Source organism: Plecotus auritus (genome assembly GCF_963455305.1).
Source record: "Plecotus auritus genome assembly, chromosome: 1".
Lineage (NCBI taxonomy): Eukaryota > Metazoa > Chordata > Mammalia > Chiroptera > Vespertilionidae > Plecotus > Plecotus auritus.
Window position 1 is genome coordinate 42,288,063 of NC_137770.1, and position 18,311 is coordinate 42,306,373.

The 18,311-nt window shown below is 53.8% G+C and overlaps 1 protein-coding gene across 2 annotated transcripts in view; it reads right to left on the bottom strand.

Moving 5' to 3' along the window:
• SAMD4A (sterile alpha motif domain containing 4A) overlaps positions 1 to 18,311 on the bottom strand; it is a 221,150-nt gene that overhangs the window by 5,159 nt on the left and 197,680 nt on the right. For both annotated transcript variants that reach the window (XM_080643317.1, XM_080643316.1), the window contains 4 exons: positions 13,646 to 13,764; positions 9,227 to 9,428; positions 7,744 to 7,870; positions 883 to 966 (listed from right to left, as the gene is read on the bottom strand). In XM_080643317.1, the coding sequence (XP_080499443.1) occupies positions 883 to 966; positions 7,744 to 7,870; positions 9,227 to 9,428; positions 13,646 to 13,764 (532 nt within the window). The remainder of the gene's footprint in view (positions 1 to 882; positions 967 to 7,743; positions 7,871 to 9,226; positions 9,429 to 13,645; positions 13,765 to 18,311) is intronic.

The window sequence follows — 18,311 nt, forward strand, 5'->3', positions numbered from 1 at the left end:
CCTCCTCCCCCGCCAGACACACAAATGTTGGCCCCAGGTGTGCTGCTGGCCCGCCTCTGGGATGGGTGAGTGCGTCCAGACTGAGGCCATCGGGAAGGGTCACAGGAGGCCTCCCCGGATCTCCATGACTCAGAGCCGCCCCGGACGCTGGCAGGAAGGAGCGGACGTCTCTCCTTTGCCTGCCAAACGTCCAGGGCTGGCGGTGAGTCCCGGCTGGGGAAAGGCACCCGGTTAGTACCAGAAGGGCACGGAGTCCTCCCGGGCTGTTGTGACAACGCAGGGTTTCAAACAGAGCACGGGAGGACCTGCTGCTTCTGGGAGCTCTTCGCGGCCACAGTCCTGCACCCCACAGGCACATCCAACTAGACGGGCCCCATCACCCTGCAAAGGACACCTCGGCCTGCTGGGGCTCCAGGCACTGTGGAAGCCATTTGGGTATAAAAACAAGCAGGGATTTCTGTTTCAAAAATCCTGGTTTTAGAGCAAGTTGGGATATGCTTGGACCAGGCTGGGGGCATCTAGTGCCGAGGAGGGAAGAATGCCGTGCTGTGGGCATGTTCCCACTCGAAGCCACGTGCTCCCTGCGTTGGGCTGGGATGACACCTGTGGTGGGACTCCCGTGCGCACTGGGGGGTGAGCCTCGGGGAAAGGGGGCCGGGCTCGGCTCCAAGTCCTCCTGACTCACCTCCCAAAAAAGGAGGACGAGCGGGCACGTGGGCCACTGGGTGTGGGGTGGCTTGATGACAGTCCAGTAGCCCCTGAGGCCCCTCTCTCTCCGGTCCCCTGCCTTCTCCTTCTTGTGTTCTTCCCATCCCCCCCGAGTGTAGACAGCACACGGGCAGTGGCTCTCCCGGGCATGAGAAACACCAGGAGGACACTCACCTCCCAGGGCGTGCTCGGTCATGCTGAGGCACAAGGACTCCAGCCTGTTGTTGATGTCCGGTTCAGTCACGGGAAGCTGGAATTCTGCAGGGGCAAAGGGTTATGTTGGTGACGGGGGTTCTAAGAACAGAGAGAAAGTGTGCACAGTGGCCCTGGCTCCACCTGCCAGGGTGAGGGTCTGCTGGGCCTCCCTGGGAGGACTGTCAGGGCCAGCACGGAGGGCACGTTACACTCGAGTTCAACCAACCTCCGAGGTCACACTCAGAGTTCACTGTGAGTGCGGGCGGCTGGAAGAAAACCGGTGACTAAGAATAGCTGCTCAGAGTCATAGTCTGTCAGTCCTCTGCTCAGAACCAGCTAGCGCCTTCCCATCAAAGGCAACCCAACCCCTGCCATGGCCTGCAGGCCCCACACAGTCCGGCTCCTTGTTAGCTCCTGCCCTGGTACACTCTCCCCTCCTCCAGTCTACCCCAGTCCTCCTCTGCCCCAGGGCCTTTGCACTGCTGTCCCCTCTGCCCAGAATGTTGGGCCTGGATGTCTCCACGGCTCTCCCTCTCCCCGCCTTCTGTCCATTGTATGTGAACAGGCCTTTTCGGCCCCGTCCCTTTCCTCTGCTTTCCTTCACTGCATAGATGTCACAGCACCTGACATATGCATGTATCTGCTGCTTCCCCCAGTCGAAAGTTCGTGTCATTGGAACAGGACTTGGCTCCGCTCCCTGTGCCTACACCAGGCCTGGCGCATTTCTGCTTCCTTCTGAGCAGCAGGGAATGGGAACCACCTCATGGAAAGCACCTCTTCTGTGCCTGAGCCCGTGCTGGGCGCCAGGTTCCCAGGTGGGGCTCAGTGAGGCTGAGTGACCCGTCACGGTTAGCCACTGACACGGAGCTGGGCCAGGAACCCACATGGGTCTGACCCCAGAGCCTGTGCTCTCCCTGCCAACACAGCCTTGGCTGAGATGTCTGCTCTGCAGACCCTCCCTGTCTCCCCAGGCTCCAGACCCTGGGGCCTTCCTCCTCTGTCATACTGGGGGCCCCCCGTGGTCAGCCTCTCCCTGGCCCCTTATCCTGTGGAGCTCCTGAACGTCCTTGACTAGCTTGGAAGTGCCTTGCAGACAGCGACGATGCTTTCATAGTTCTTTGAATTTCCCGGCATGACTTTCTGCACACCTCGTCCATGCCTACTGAGGGATCAGAAATGTCACAGCAACTCTGACAGCTAAGACCTGAAGTCCTAGAGCGGGGAGGCAGGAAAAACATCAGCCGGTGTGTGTGTGTGTGTGTGTGTGTGTGTGTGTGTGTGTGTGTGTGTGTTCTGTGCCTGGGGAGCCTCAGCTCTGCCGCTGCCTCCACATGTGAGCCTGGGAAGCTGTTCTCTTCTTGGGGCCTTAGCTTCTTGGGGTCTTAGCGCTTCTCCCTGTAAAGGATCCTGCCTGTGTCCCAAACTTAAGGCCATGTTCTTTCTCCTTCACATCTCCACCAGGGGGCGCTCAGGGCCTGGGCCGGGGATTACAAATGCATTGGTGGTTTGGTGGGATAGGAAGTTGAAACCAAGGGCTAAACCAAAGTATTTGTTTTCCTTGGTTAGCTGTATATTTAAATATCCTTTGCAATCTGGGTTCCCCATGACCAGCTCACTGAGAGGCAGAAGTCGTTTCCGTTATTTAAACTTCGCAGAGAGAAGCTTGGCAGGACGGACCAATGCAGAAAGCACTGGGGGAGCAGAGAGGGTTCTTTCTGACACAAGTTCCAGCATCAGTGGGACTTCTGTGCCAGATCATGAGGCCAATGGGGCTTCCAGGGCAACTGAGAGGGAGAATGCAAGGGTCTCCCCGCCCCCTTCGCTGGCTGCTCTCAAAGTAGGGCCGGGGCAATCAGACAATCCAGGGGGGAGAGTATGTTAGTATTTTCATCCATTCATGTGAAAATCATATGCATGCAAAAATTAGCAGCCTTCAGGGTGTGAACTCTATAAAAGAGAAACACAATTTTATATATAGCCAGTTAGCAAATACGAAAAAAAAACACCCTCAGCAATTATAGCCATCCATATGCTCATTGTAAAATTTAGTTTACTCTCTAGCACTTCCCTTTAAACAAACACTGTGGAGAGATTTGGATAAATAAAGATGCTCGACATTTGGAGAGAAGTGTCTCAGCTGCAGGATTTCTTGCCAACACGCAGCAAAATGACATTTTCCAAGCCTGGGATGGCGTGTTCCAAAAAGGGGGCTGAGAAGTGCGGGGCTCTACGCTCCAGAATCTCCAAACCCTCGTGGCTGCTCTTTTAGGCGGAGAGTGGGCGTGCTTGCTCTTCCTCCTCCAGCTCCTCCCTCCGGCACCGGGGAGTCACGACCCCCTCCATTCTCAGAATGGCTCTGAGAAATTCCAAGTCCTGGGAGATACACATATGTTCATATTCCCGAGTTTCCTAATAGTGTGACTTCTCAATTGGGTATTTGATAAAAACAGATCTGTGGCATCTCTTTGTACATACAAGCGGGGTGGGTACCAGCCTCTGTCTCAGGCTAGGAGCCCTCAGCCACGTGGGAGTGGGTGGGTGGAGCGCTCAGAACCTTGGAGGTGCATTGGGCAGCTCCTGCCCCACAGGCCCTCAGTAACCACCAGCCACCTCTTGCCATGGCTCCTGCTGTCCCTACGGACTCATCGCAGTTATCCTGGGTCCCTCGCCGTGATGGACCAGGCAGAGGCGGTTTCCAGTCTTCTACGAGGCAAAGAGGAAGGACTCTGTACCTGAGTCCTCTGATGTTTCTTCAGCTCAGATGCCGCTTCTGTACACTAGAAATCCTTCCCTCACCATCGGATCGTCCCAGGATTCAGTGAGGCTCCCAGCTCTAAGATGCCCAGGGTCCAGGCTGACTCAGGACTTTTTACTTGTGCTTGTTCAGAGGTCCCACAAGTACAGAACCTCAGGCGTAGGTCCCAGGGTCAAGAAAATTCTAGAAGGGAGTGGGGCTGCTCATCCTTCATGAGGTGCTGTTGCAGGGCCCACTGGGGTGGCCCCGGTGGCTTTTCCGCGGCAGCAGCAGGGCAGTCCTGCTGAGTTTCACGCATGTGGCACCCAAGGTGCAATTGCGCATCTCTCTCAGGGCGTTGAGGCTGCAGTAGGAGGCCGATTGCTTCGGGACTTTACAGTGAGAGACAGGTCGGCATTTTAGGAAGGAAACCTTTGGGATCCCACTTTGCCGATGACATCTGAGGCCACTCTGCTGAAAGGCTCTGAAAGTCTGATGAAGTGAGAAGCAGGGCCAATGGTTGGAGAGAACTCAGGAAAGACAGGCTGGTGAGGAAGGGACAGAGGACGGGACGTGGGACCTGGATCGCTGTGATGGGGGGCGGGGGGTGCGGGCAGGTAAGGAAGAAAGGGAGACAAAGCCAGAACCAAGAAGAAAAGGGGAGGATGGTAACAAGGCAAAGAGATCAGTGTGGGCAGGAAATGGAGTCAGCGTGGCAGGCAGGCTGGTGATCACTGAGAGGTCTTGGTGGGTGAGGGGGAACATGGGTAATGCATGAGTTGCACCCCTGAGTCTGTGATGGTGGCGGAGGCTTTTCTCTGGTGGCTTTATTCCTAAACCTGCAGAGGAAGTGTTGTGGAAACCCTCTGGCACCCACAGTTCCACCAAAAATTGATGAGTAGGATATGGTGCAAGACAATAATATTGTACCATCTTGCCGTCAGCTGGTCTCTTTGAATGTGACTCTTAAGACGCAGGGGGGCACGGGCCCAGCTGGGTTCTTGGCTGTGATAGAACCGACTCGCTCACCAACCTCCCTGAGCAGGGCCTCTGTCTTACTAGAAGACAGAGGGCAAATGTTTATTATTTAAGGGGGTCCCTGTTCTGGCCTCTGCCTCTGCATGGCAGCCCCCGCCTTTCCCTCATGGACCCAGTGCTCTGAGGCCCTCCCCGTTTCCCCACTCTCTCGAAGGCAGTTCTCTGAAAGGAACTGGGAAACTCACGCACACGAAGGGGGACATGAATGGTGACGGCTCCTAGGCGTGCAGAGTCTAATGGTGGGAGAAGTGCGAGCGTGAGCTGGTGCAGAGGGGAGGTTGCTGTGAACAGGTATGTCCCCAGGAAATGCTGCCACGGAAGGCACTCCTTATCCATCTCACATCTGGTGGTCCAGCTCCAGGGGTCGTTCGCACATGGTTTTGTGCAAGGGAAGAACAAGATCCCAGGGAGGCTGCCAGCCGACCCTGTGCCTCGCTTGTCCTTTGAAGCCCGCTGCTGCTGCCCTCTGCCCTTTCTCTCTCAGGCCTCCAGGTGTCAGGAGCCTCAGCTTTCCAGTGTTGCTCCAGGGCTGGATCCCAAGGGTGGCTGAGCCGGGTCAACAGGAATGGAGCTGCTTCCAAGACAGGGCATCGTTCTGCACGCTGTTTCCAGACTGGTTGTGCAGTTGGGCAAACGCCCTGCCTCTGCGAGGATCCTGAGCGCGCTCACCGGGCGCCATGCTTGTTCTGAGCTCAAGTCCCTCCCTGGTGAGTCCAGGAGACCCCATGCCCTCGCTTTGTGTTTCCTACTCGTCCCGAGGCCAGCGAGAGGCAACCATCACCCACGGCTCTCCTGGCTCGTCCCGGGAAACATCTAGAACCTGCACACACATGTGGGAATGAGATGAAAACCACCCTGATGTGGCTGCCAAAGGGCCAGACTTTGGGTCTAGAAGAGAGGGGAGCCTCTTGCAAATCTGAGCGAGGCAACTGATTAGTTGATGCTCAACTTGGTGCTGGTTCTAGCCCCCAGCCTTTACTGTATCCGCTGGAGATATGTAAAGTCTGCCATGATTTTGATGAATCATTTTAAGTTAACAGAATAAATAAGAGTCCCTTTAGATGCACTGCAGTCTTCAAGATTTGCCCAGAGGGTTTAAAACGGATGCTTTGACGCCATCGCCGGCCAGGAAGAAACCCTGTGACGCGGCTCTCTGAGTATTTAATTTTGGGTTGGTCACATGTATCGGTTCCCTTTTGAGTTCACTATTACAGCTGCCGTGCGAACACGAAGGCTGAAGGCCACTTTCTGCCACCCTGACTCCTGCCGCCCTGAGAGAATACTGATTCTAGTCTACCCCGTCCCGCCACCACACCTAGACGCCTGCCTAGCCAACCAGGACGTGCAGCGGAGGGGACAGCCCCACCTGCACAGGAGACCCAGCGCCTGGCCCACCTCTGAGGCCCTGTCTCTGGAGGGTGAGTCCTTGTCTGGGCCTGGCAGTGGGGTGTTCGTTTAAGGTCACCGACCTCCTGGTGCCCAGGATGCCTGCAAGTCCTGTCCAGATTCTCTGTTACTGGGAGTGGGTTATACACAGTGCTGCGTGGTAGCAGAGGCTGGGGCTGATCGACCCAGGGATAACGTCCACAACCCCCGAATTTCATCCAGGATTTCTGCCTGGGAAGAAAAATGGCTACAAGTATCAAAACGGAGAAAAGGAGCTTTAAAACGAAAGTGCGCCGATACGGAGCATTCTAGAAGCCAAGAAGCAACTGTAAACAGGCACCTGGACCTTGTGGACGGCCCTTCCTTTCCTGGCACACCTCACCCCATGGCAGCTCCACACCACTTCCCCCTCCCCCTCCCCTCCCCCTTCTCTTCCTCCTCCTCCTCCTCCCCCTCCTCCTCCCCCCTCCTCCTCTTCCTCTTCTTCCTCCTCCCCCTCCCCCTCCTCTTCCTCTCCTTCTTCCTCCCCCTCCTCTTCCTCCTCCTCCTCCTCCCCCTCTTTTTCCTCCTCCTCCCCCCCGCCACAGCCTGCCTCCCCTTCACACTCCACGAACACTCCTGCCTGACCCCCTGCTTCCATAGATTCCCCACTGAGAGTGGCTGGGCTCCGAGCTCCTTGGCCTTGGATTTGGAGTCCCCACCACCGGGTACCATCTTTCCAGCTCCCTTGGTCAACCCCTTGCTACTTCAGCCCAGCAATGGCTTTTGGGATGCACCGTGGCCCTCGGTACCACTGAAGTTTGCTCCCCTTCTGCCTGCGATGCCGCCCTCCTCTTCCCACCTCCTCACCCTCTGTCCCCTGAAGCTCAGCCCCAATTCCAAGACGCTTCCTTGCCCACCCAAGGCCACAGCGACCTTTCCCCTCCTAACCCCCTGTAGGACTTACGCCCAGAGCGAGCGCATCTACTGCCCAGGCTGGGCATTTCCTGCAGGTGCACGTTTGGTGTGCCTGCCTGGGGGGCATCTAGGTAGGTGCAGTGACTGCTTGTGTGGCTTTGCATTCTCTGTGGAGTCTAAGGCCCCTGTCTGCATAGAGAAAGGGTGCAAGTATTTGCTGGTTGTACATAATTCTGGCTGCCTGTTTTAGGGGTAAGGTGAAAGGTGAAATGGACTTGAGTTGCACTAAGATGCTCTTGGACCAAGTGCAGGAAAGATGGCCAGTCCAGCAGTCATGTTTGCAAGTCACTCCCAAACTGGGGGGTTGGTGGTGGCGGGGTGGGGGGGTCTCCTTAGCATCAGCGCTGCCAAGCCTTCTCTTTATCTGTCTTACTGTCTACACCGCCCGGCCCCATGACACGTGGAACCCTTCCCACCCCCCTCCAAGCCCTCCATTGGTATCTCCGCTTTAATCAACCTAGAAATATGACTAGTATCAAAAATATCCCCGTCAGATTGCAACGACTGTGGGGCTCCTCGTGCTGGCTTCCAGCCAACCAGCCGCTATTCATGCTGGCAAGGCACAGTTTAAAAAAAGAAAGGCTTCTATAAGCTCGCAAGAATGCGTGGTGACAGTCGAGGCTAAGCACTTTCCAGCTGGGTTCACCGGGGCATCTATTTTGGCGTCCTGGCCTCGCCGGTGTGTCAGGGGAGAGCAGAGCGAGAGAAGAGGCTCCAGGCCTTACCTGGCTGCTGGAACATCAGCATGTTCTGGGGAGAAGTATGCACGGGCAGCGAGCGGGTCCTCTGCACGGAGCTGTGGGTGCGGCTTGGCATGCTGTTGCTGCCCCCGGGGTTGGCAAACCAGAGGTTCTAGTGAGAAACACAAAAGGGGGACTGTGAGTCCACACACCTTGGGGTGGGGAGCTGGGGGTGGGGAGCAGGGTCCCCCCCGCAGAGCTCAGGAGACGAATCCTCTGGTGACTTCTGGCAAAGGGCTTGCAGGCCAGCGCTGCCCATCTGCTTATATATAGTGAGGAATTTCAGGTTCCGTTCCTTTTAGCTACATGCCCCTGCTCCCACCTCCTGAGCCCCAGGCCCCTCTCTAAACCTCAGTTCAATCTGGACACCCTTCTCCCTCTCCCCTCTCCCTATTATCCCTTTTGTTGCTTTTGCTTTTCCTGTCATTTTTCTTGGAAATGGGGGGGGGGGGAGGGGGTTTATAGATATTTGCAATAAAGAGCACCATTTCAGGTGCTAACTCATCTCATTTGATTTTTTTGAGATTCTTACACGTTACTACAAAGTGGGGGGTGGGGAGGGAAGAAGCCCCGATCGGCAATGAGCTGGCACAAGGGGGCCTGTGCTTGTTACTAGGTGGCGACTGCCTCTTGAACTGACCCGGGGCTGCCCACAATGACCAGACGTGGGGCTTTTCCATACCCTGTGCTGCTCCCTGGGGCGCCAATCCCGCCTGTCGTGCCTGGAGCCGTTTTCCTGTTTTCAGACCGATCTGTCACCCCTACATTTCTCAGGACGACTCAGAACCTCGGGCCCACTGGTGTCCCTCAAATCCCAGCCCCAACCTACACGGCCCCACAAAGCCGGAGGTACATGGATGGGAGGCCCTGGGCAGGGTGTGGGGCAGGGGCAGAGGGACGTGGGGCCGCGGGACAGGGGTCAACTCTAGGTCACACATCGAGGACCGCCGGGCAGCCAGCTTTGTCTGGCTGAGAGGGTTTCAACCCTCCCTCTGACGGCCTCTCCAGCTCCTTCCTGTGGATTCTTCCCACAGCTGGACCACGACGAAGGAGCTATTTGCCATGAACAAAAAGGCTAAGCAAGTTCCTTAGAGGCTGAGGTTTCTCTGGAACCCAGTTTGGGAAGGGGTGAGGTCTGCTGGGGCAAGTCAAGGGTCAGGGCAAACAATAAACAGGTATTACATTTCTTCCTAAAGGCACCCTTGCTCGGGGCCCCCAAGGTTGAAGTGGTCCCAGGGGCCTCCTAAGCCACCCCCCTGTGAGGCCAGGCGCAGCCTTGGCCCTGGTCTGTCTCCCAGAGGAACAGCGCAAGTGACGTGGGTAACGAACGCAGAGGACAGGGACACTGTCTCTCCGCTCAGCCCCCTGGCCTCTCCCCTCACCTCGGGGTCATCAGGGAACTATCCCGAAGCCTCGGGCGCTGAGCTTGGCTGCCCCCCCGCCCCCCCCACCTCGGTGCAGAACAAACCTGTCTTCCTTGTTTCATGATGGTGGGGTTGGCTGTGGTGTTGCGCTGGGTGGAGCTGACGAACCCACTGGTGCCCAAGAGGCCCAGGCGGGCGGAAGGGACATTCCGAGAAGGGATCTGGTACTGGCGTGGGTTCCGCCTGCCCATGCCGCCGCCCACAGAGCCGGCCGTCGGGAGGGAGTTGGACTGCCCAAAGCCGCGACTGTGGGAGCGAACAGAGAAGAACCAGGGAGCATGAGTCCCCTTCAGCCATCACACCCCCCAGCTACCTGTGGGACGCTGCCTGGGGGGCGGGGGCGGTCTGCTCACATTTTGACAGTCATAAGGCCTATGTGGGGTCCCGGGGGGTCTGAACCAGGAAAGGGCTATGATGAAAAGGACAGCGGACAGCTGAGAGCAAAGATTACGTGCACCATCAGGGCACTATTACAGCGATTCTTCCATCCTCACGACAACCCAGTAGGCGCTCTACCCACTTTTATTCACAGCAGGAGAATTTCGCGAAGGTCACTCAGCCAGCAGGGGGCAGGCTGGCAGCCCAGAGGTTTAACCAGGGCGCTCCTGGGCCTTCTTCCAAGCTGGTCACAGGGCTCAGAGCACTCACACGCCTGTCAAGAGGCCACACAGCAAGGAGGCTGCACAGCCAGGCCCAGTGTTCCTTCCATCAAACCGCAGTCTTGCCTGGTGTCTGTCTGGCTCTGTGGAAGACTCGGGGACAGTGGCCTGAGAGCCCCCTAGGATGTCAGCTCCCTGAAAAAAAGGTCGAAGTCTGTCCTCGTCAAGCCTATGTGTTCCGTGACCGAATCAGCTCCTGACATGGGAAAGGCATGTTGAATGAATGCAAGAATGGACAAGCCTCTGCCATCAGGACGCCTCTCCACAAGGCAGGACTGACCCACGGTGGGGGGCGCTGACTCCAGGGTATGGAGGAGGGATTTGAGAATGGAGATGGTGATGTATGGCCCCAGGACACCCACTGCCGCCCACTGCACAGGCCCTCCCTGCAGAAAGACCAGAGGCCGCGTGTCTCCCCTGGGCCCACCAAGGAAGGCTGCCAGAGACCCAGGCGGCGCCCTCAGAGGCTGTGCTCCCTTCGCTGCTGTGACCTCATCTCCAAAGCACTTGTCCTCTCTAACACGCCTCAGGTTCTGGGAGGGCGCGTGGCCGCCAGCGGGGTTTCAGGAACCAGCACATTCTTTCCAAGAAGAGTCAGCTTTAGTCATTCACTGATGTTTAGGTCGAAATGCTTTACCTCCAATGGCCACAAGATGGAAACGACTCGCTTTCCCCACCATGCAGGGGAGGTTTGTGCCAGGCCTTTGAGGAGACTCCCGGAGACAGGGCTGACGTATTTAACCAGTTGAGGATGATGGGGTGGGGGTGGGGGTGGGGGTGGGGGGCCCTGCAAAACAGTCATTTCCTGAGAGAGAGTTGTGTGTGCCTAGGGGGAGGGGCCTCTAAGCCATCAGCACAGCAGATCTCAGAAAATGTTTCTCTTTCCCCGAACTCCTCTTTTCCCAGGGAGCGCGGGCGGGCAGGGAGGAGGATTCCACGGTGAGCTGGCTGAACCGACTTCTGGGCGCTCTTTCCACTTCCAGGCTCTCGTGGCTGCTCTGCGCGTGGTGAGAAGGCGCACTCCTGGTTCTAGGTCTCTTTATTTATCCTGTCCGTTCTCCCTCTTCTTCCCCTCTTTCTTCTTTTACTGCGGTCTAAGACGTTTGGTTTGAAGGAGGAAATTCAAGCCAGGTGGGGTAGGAGTCCTTTCATGGGACCGCAGAGACCTCCTCTGGAGGAAGGACCATCTGAGTGACTGACAGGTGAAGAGCAAGCGGTGGTTTTTTTGTTTTGTTTGTTGGTTGTTGTTTTTTTTTTTTTAACTACGAAAACTAGGCCTTTGGTTTTTGGAGTCAGAATTTTGGCCACCCGGTAGATGATTCAGTATTCTGCTAAGACTTTCCCTTATTTAGTGCGAATGGCTTTTTTTTTTCCCCCCTCGTTTTCCTTTTCGGTTGGATTTTTTAAAAGTTACTTCATATGCAAAATACAGTAGTCAGTGAACAATGCTAAAAGGATTTGTGCCTCCGGGAAGGCAGAGTATATCTTGAGCAATATAATGTGGGCAGAGGGTTCTGGTATGGGCCCCTGGAGGAACAAGGGCTCCAGGCCTCCAGAAGGGAGGACTCGCTGGCTGGATGTGGTGGTAAAGCCCTGAGCATTTTGGGGCTAGAATGGGCCGGTGGGGAGAATTTGGCTAGGCCATCTTTCTAATGACGGTGGGCTCTACTGTGGCGTCCTTAATAGGCTATTACAAAGCCAGGGTTGTTGAGCGGTGCCACTGCTGGCAACCAGAGTGAACGCTTAGGTTACTTAAGATCACTAGGCTTAATGAGATAATCATTCCTTCTGGGGGGAGAATAAAGCGACAAAAGTAAATTTTCATTTTTCATTCTCTTCCTCTGCCCATTTGCGTCTTTCTTTGCCTTCTTCCTAAATCTAACCAACCGATTTCATTATCTTGAAATGCATGAAAAGACTAAATAAGAACCAATTAATTTGGGATTTGGGATAATTCAAGCAGGGGGTGGGCTGCAGATACCTTTGTATTATTGGAGAAACGGGTCTTCAAAGCAAATTAATAGCATAAAAAGATCCCAGAGGTAATACGTAGGAGAACAAATTATTTTCTAGAGCTTTAGCAACCTCCAACTGAACATGTACAATTGATAATGAAATTCATTCTTATCTAATCCATGGAAGAGGTCCACTGGGACTCCAATCTGGCAAACCTTAGGTTAGCCCAAAACAAGCTTTAGGTAGTAACACTCTAGAGAGGTCAAGGTTAACCAAGGACAAGGCAGGGCAGACAGAGGCAGGGGATGAAACTTTGGGGTGAGTAGCAAAGCCCTTACAAGCTCTATCTTCATGGTCAATTTCTAAATTCCTTCTTCCGCTTGGAACTTGGCTCCCAAGGGGCTGGTGTAGCAAGAGGGGCTGGCACCTCCTCCTCATACTTGGGAGAAGTGTTGCTGTCCGTACAAGGAGAGAGAGAGAGAGAGAGAGAGAGAGAGAGAGAGAGAGAGAGAGAAAGAGAGAGAGAGAGCGCCTGGGAAAGGGGCAGCCCCAGGGGAGGGGGCTGAAGTGCAGGTGTGGCCTTTCATCAGGGTGCAGAGCTGATCCAGCCCAACACACCAGGGAGGCACCCCAGAGGGCATGGGGCCAGGGAGTCGGAAATGAAGAGTGTTGCTTGACCTGCCCATCTTTTTTGCACAAAGACCATAAGAGCTGCCTGGCATGCACAGTGGTTAAGAGCACTGACCCTGGCGCTGGCCTGCCTGAACCAAACCCTGGATGCCATCACCTCTGACTCCTCCGTAAGATGCGGCTGACAGCAGCTCCTCTACCTGACGTGGTTGTTGCAGGATTCAGTGTATTAATAGTCTCAAGGTGCTTGGATAATGGGCACACAGTAAGTGTTAAAGGTTTGTTTAATAAGCAACCATGTTGTGTATAGGCTGAATAATTCATATTTTTTACATTAATCCTCTTCAAGAAAGACTTCACAAATTTCAACGGGCCTTACCTCCCTTAAATAATATCAAACAGTGATGTTGTAGGGCACACTTATGCAAATAAATGCACTGAGAAATGAATTCGGAACTTTTCAGAAGCAAGTGAAAACATCACGTGCTCATGTTTAAAAATGCAAAATAAATGGAATGTGGATTTTTAGGATGTACACATCATCATTCTCTTGTCTCCCCAAAACTCCCCGTCATTGTACAAGGCTTAATCCATGCCTCCCCTTAATTAATTGGCACTGTAATTCACCTTTCATATGCAATTGGATTCCTCAATTTAAAGCCAGATCAAGGGAATGGGGTCTCAAGTACAATAAGGCTTATTTTTAACTGCATCCAAGAAGCCGAAGCACTATGAGAAATCGAGAATGGTACTGCTCCACTCTTAGATTGCAACTCAGACCAAAATAGACTAGCACTGGGCTCTTCACCCTGCCACCAACTATAATTAGCTTGTCTGCAGCGAGGAGAGAGAAAAAAATTACACTACCACTTAAGGTGCTGAGAGAACAATCCGTTTTTGTCCTTTCAGAGCCCCCTTTTGGGGATAAACTACCAAGTGTTCTGCTGGCGTTCATTAAATTATATCCACTCTCTGCATCCGGAAGAACACTGTCACTTTGACAATGTCAATTGAGTTACAAAAGATCACATTCAGCTCTTCCTCTGGGAATGCTTTCTCTGACAGCCTTTCCCAACCCCACCTGTTTAAGGAACGCGATTTGGAACTCGCCACAGGGCACCTTGATGACCAAGGAATGCCCTGCCTTGTCCCGACCCAGGAACCCAGGCAGGCAATGGGGAGCCACCATGCATTACAGACAATGAAATCCCAACGTACTTTCTTTGCTGTCGATATCCTGATATGTCTAGAAGGGTTTTCCGAGGGAAAGACCGAAAGAGCTTCTGCACCTGCTGTTTCCATGACAACAATCTTTTTTTCTGCGTCTCTGTAAATGCCTGCAAAAACAAACAGGATTTTTTAATGGGTGACGCAGCCTAGCATTAGAAGGAGAAACATGCAATTAATAGGGGAAAACATTGGCGTCTCTGTGGTTGCCTTTTTTTCACCTGTTTTCAAGCTGGTTCAAACAGCAGTCAGTTTCATAACTGAAAATTCAAGTTATTTGGCATTGGAGGTATCTGGTACTTTTACATGCATTAAGCTTTTTAAAATATATATATATTTTATATATATATATATAATATATATATATTTTAAATTGATTTCAGAGAGGAAGGGAGAGGGAGAGAGAGACAGAAACATAGATGATGAGAGAGAACCATTGGTCAACTGCCTCCTGCATGCCCCACACTGGGGATGGAGCCCAAAACCCAAGCATATGCCCTGACCAGGAATCAAACTGTGACCTCCTGGTTCATAGGTTGATGCTAAACCATTGAGCAGGCCAGCCGGGCAAAGTTTTGATAACCCTTGGTTTTGGTTGTATTTCTGATAGGTGCAAACCCACCTTCTCTTGCCTCTGACTCCACTCTGGACTCTATTTATTAACCAAGAATAAATTGCAAAATTGATTGTCGAATACTCTGGCTTCTGCAGGCCCCCGACATTTCCATAATCAATGGAAATGCTAAACCACTCCAAAAATCAATCTGCTTGATGGTGTGTGGACACCCTGAGTGGTCAGCTGGGCTTCAGAACATGGAGTTTAGTCTGCATTTCAGGGCTGGGCTGAGAAACCTCCAGTTAAAGGATCTGGTGCCCTACCAAAACCCCACTGCACCCGTCCTAACCTAAATTGTCTAAAGTTTAGGAAGATGGGTAGATCTGATGGCTTCTCAAGTCTTTTCTAGTAAAATTGGTGTTGGGGGATGTTGTCCCTATTGCCCTGTAATATGCTGTCATCTACATCATGTGTCCTTTTGTGTACTCCAGGGCCCAGGGAAGGACTTTCAGGGGTTATTCGTCCCCAGGGCAGAGACTCTCAAATTCATGGTCTATTAAATTTCCCCCAATAGACTGTTAAAATGCAGATTCCTGGGCTGCCTCCCCCACACCCAGAGCCTGACAGTAGATCTGGAGGGGAGTCGGGGCGGGAGGCGGGTTGTGTTTGCAGCAAGTGCCCTGGTAATTCTGCTGCAGGCAGCACTTGGACGTGGAGTGTTCGAGATGATGAGGACCACACTCACAATACAGGAATCCTGTCAAGTATCTAGAACTGTGTTCCACATGCTATGGAAATCCAGGTTTTGACAGATCAGCATTAACAATGATGGAGATCACACGCCTAGGTAGTTTTGTCAATAAGGCATGAAATTTAAGAAGCAATAAGCTATTACTTAGAATAACAGACTACATGATTATTTCCCATGAAGGAAACAGATTCCTGAAACGGGGAAAAAATAGAAAGACAGCTTAATTTTCTTCTGATGACATTTAATCTTTAAGGACCTAAACACAAGAGAGCTATGTGAACAAAAGCAAAAAGATACCAGTCATATTGCAGAAAAGTTATTGACTTGCAAACCGCTTCCCCCTGGGTGACCTTAGCCAGACACCACTAAGGGTACACATCAAAGAGGGCTACCACCCAAGGGACCCAGTGCCCCATTAGAGAAAGAGGTGCAGACCCCCCTCTCAGTGAGTGGCAGGATGGTCTCATGGCTGAAAGGTGAGGACCTGGTTCTCTTCTGTGGCCCGTCTCATTTTTGGTGATGCTCAGTGAGTGTCCAACCACACACGAGGACCTCTGAAAACTGCGACAGGCAAACACATCCGCTGGACTCATAAAGGGATAGATTCTGCTTTTGACTGGCTCTTTCAGCCAGATGTTAAGTGAGGACACAAGATGCAGGCACCCTGGTCAAGATGAGCTGAGGAGGAGGGCCCAGCCAGTGGGTCAGAGGAAAGCTCTGGATGCAGACGAGCGGGCATGAATCCCACACTCCCTTATCTGAGTTCCTCCACCTGAGACTCTGTTCCTTCTAAAAGCTGAGGGTGATAATGTCTCCCTCTAATGGACGCTGGAAGGACTAAATGAGATAACGCAGGAAAAGCACTCAGAATACTTAAGGACATGCCTGGCTCTTAGTAACGATTCAACCCACGCCGCTCACAGATACGCTAACCGGCTATTTTCAGTTGCGTGGACCAGCCCTTGGGTTGTGGCATGTGAGTGTTTGTCATGGTTGGTGTTCAACAGCCACCTTTAGTCCAAATGAATGACTTCGAGGTCTCAAAACTAGAGGCCTGAGCTGGTCTGGAGCCAGCCTGGAGGACAGGCCTGAACTTCAAGTGACAAAGGAGCTAATGGTTCACTCGAGAGATGTGCATTTAAAGTGTTTCCAGGGACTCCAGTTCACACATGACAACGGCCGCCCGCGGGGGCAAAGAGCCTCCGCAGAGAGGGCAGCTCACTCACTCTGACCTGGGCGTCATGCTCAGCTAGTGCCGGGCCGCAGGCAGGAGCGAGCCCCCAGTAGTGCGAGTGAGTGTGCAGGCCGGTTCTCAGTCCTGGGAGGGGCAGCTGGGAGCAGGAGCGCTGGGCCATGGCTAAATGCTGAAGGCTGGTTCCTGTGCTCCGCCAGCGGCTGGGACACCTGGTACTACACCTCAGCCCCCTCCACCCTGGGCTGCAGGGGAAGGAAGATTCCACACTGCAGGCTGCCCAGACACAGCCAGCCAGCCACTGCTCCGTCTTCTGTCCCTGTCAGGCCCAGACCAATCCGTCTGTCTGGAGGAAGATGTGTCCTGCAGCTTTTGTGGCTGGATTAAAAGCCTCATTAAGGGGACAAGGGCTCAGATTCCTAGAACCTTGTCAAGACGCAAGCAGGCGATACGCCTGGGATTACAATCCACGAGGAAGGGGTTGGTCCCAGATACAGAATCCAGACCTTTCCTATCTTCCCTTTTCCTTCTCTAGGGAGTCGGTCCTTCAACCCCGGGAAGGAAGGTACCTTGGAAGTGACCACACCTCCCCTTGCAGTGGGCGGAGCAGCCGTGGGGGCTGAGGAAGGCAGGCCTGTCCAGGCTGACCACCTGCCAGGCCAAAGGGAGGGTGCGTTCTCTCACACACAACCTGGGGCTGTGGAAAATTATTCAGACAGTTTCCTCTTTCTCAACTGAAATAATAAAAAGGCTTGAACAACATTTTCCCTTCCAAGCAGAGCACAGGCCCTCCATCCAGACCTGAACTCAGGCAAGCGGACTCCGCCTGAGCTCCTATCTGCCGTGACTCCCGGTACCGAGAGGCCCTTGCCTGGGCCTCCTGCCGGCAGAGGAGCCCACAGTGTCATCTTCGCATTGAATCGCTGGGCAGTGGGGAGAAAAGTGGAAAGAAGCAAAAAGAAGAGCCATGTGCAGGGAGGGTGCACCCGAGGCAAGCCAGTGATAAGCCTCAGGCCACAGCTTTGGGGCTGGTGTGAACCAACCAGGAAGCAGAGGCGGCTGGAGGACGGTCATTCTGCCTCATGAGCTCAGCCGACGGGTGGAGGCAACCTGTTCTCCACTGCTCAGAGGGAATGTGGGAGAGGAAGTAGGGATCTGCTTTGCTTTCTCAGAAGTTTAAAGACTCCCTTCTCGAATTCCTCCCCAATGGTCTTCCCTAATGAGACACAGAACCCCCTCCCCCCGCAAACGCTGCCCAGTCTGCCTGGAGCACTCTCCTGCCTCCTTTCACCGAGACATGAGACTCCGCCTGCCTTTTGAATGAGCTGAGCGTGGGGGCGGGCCCTCTGAGGAACCCCTGCTTCCGGCTGGGGCAGGTGCCTGCCACTCCTCATCGGGGCTCTAGGGCACGCCTGGAGGGCCTCTCAGAGGCTTTATCATCATGTATGTGACAACCCGCTTTCCCTTCGTCTCACCCACTACCCTCACCATAAGCTGCCTAGCCAGGGCCAGGCCTGGGGCCAGGGGGAGCGATAAATATCTATGGAACGAATGAGTTCAGAAACTTGTCACTGTGCCCTTGTCTTCTGTCTGTGGCTTTTGGCTGGTCAAAACAAGTGCAGGGCCAGGACTGGAAACAGAAAAGGTTGAGTGGGGGGTTTGGGGAGAGGCACATAGAAGAATGGATGCCGCTGTGAGAGAAAATTGCAAAAATGAGATTTTAGGGGGTCGGGGAGGCATGGCTGGGGTGGAAACCCAGCAGGAGATTGGACACCTGCACATGAGGATGGGCGAGTCAGAGCATGGAGATGGGAGCCACAGGGAGGGAGGGGGAGGGGCCAGGCCTCTGCACTGGCTATCTCCCCAAACTGGGGGCCCCTGGACTCCCAGGGTTTTGGCCACCACCACAGCAAAGGTGAGGAGACTTGCAGGCCTTTACCATCTTATTCTCATGTCAAAACCGCACAAGAAGACCTCAATGCTCTAGGTTTATCCAGTCCTAAGTTTCCTGAGGCCTAGAATTTGTCACTGGAACTCTCTGGAGGAGAGTCACCAAAGAAGCCACTGGAGTCTTGGATTTGAGGCACAATGGCCTGTCCCCACATGTTGCTCAGGGCAGCCATGGCCAGCACCTGCCCCACCCTGTGGTGGAGACTGT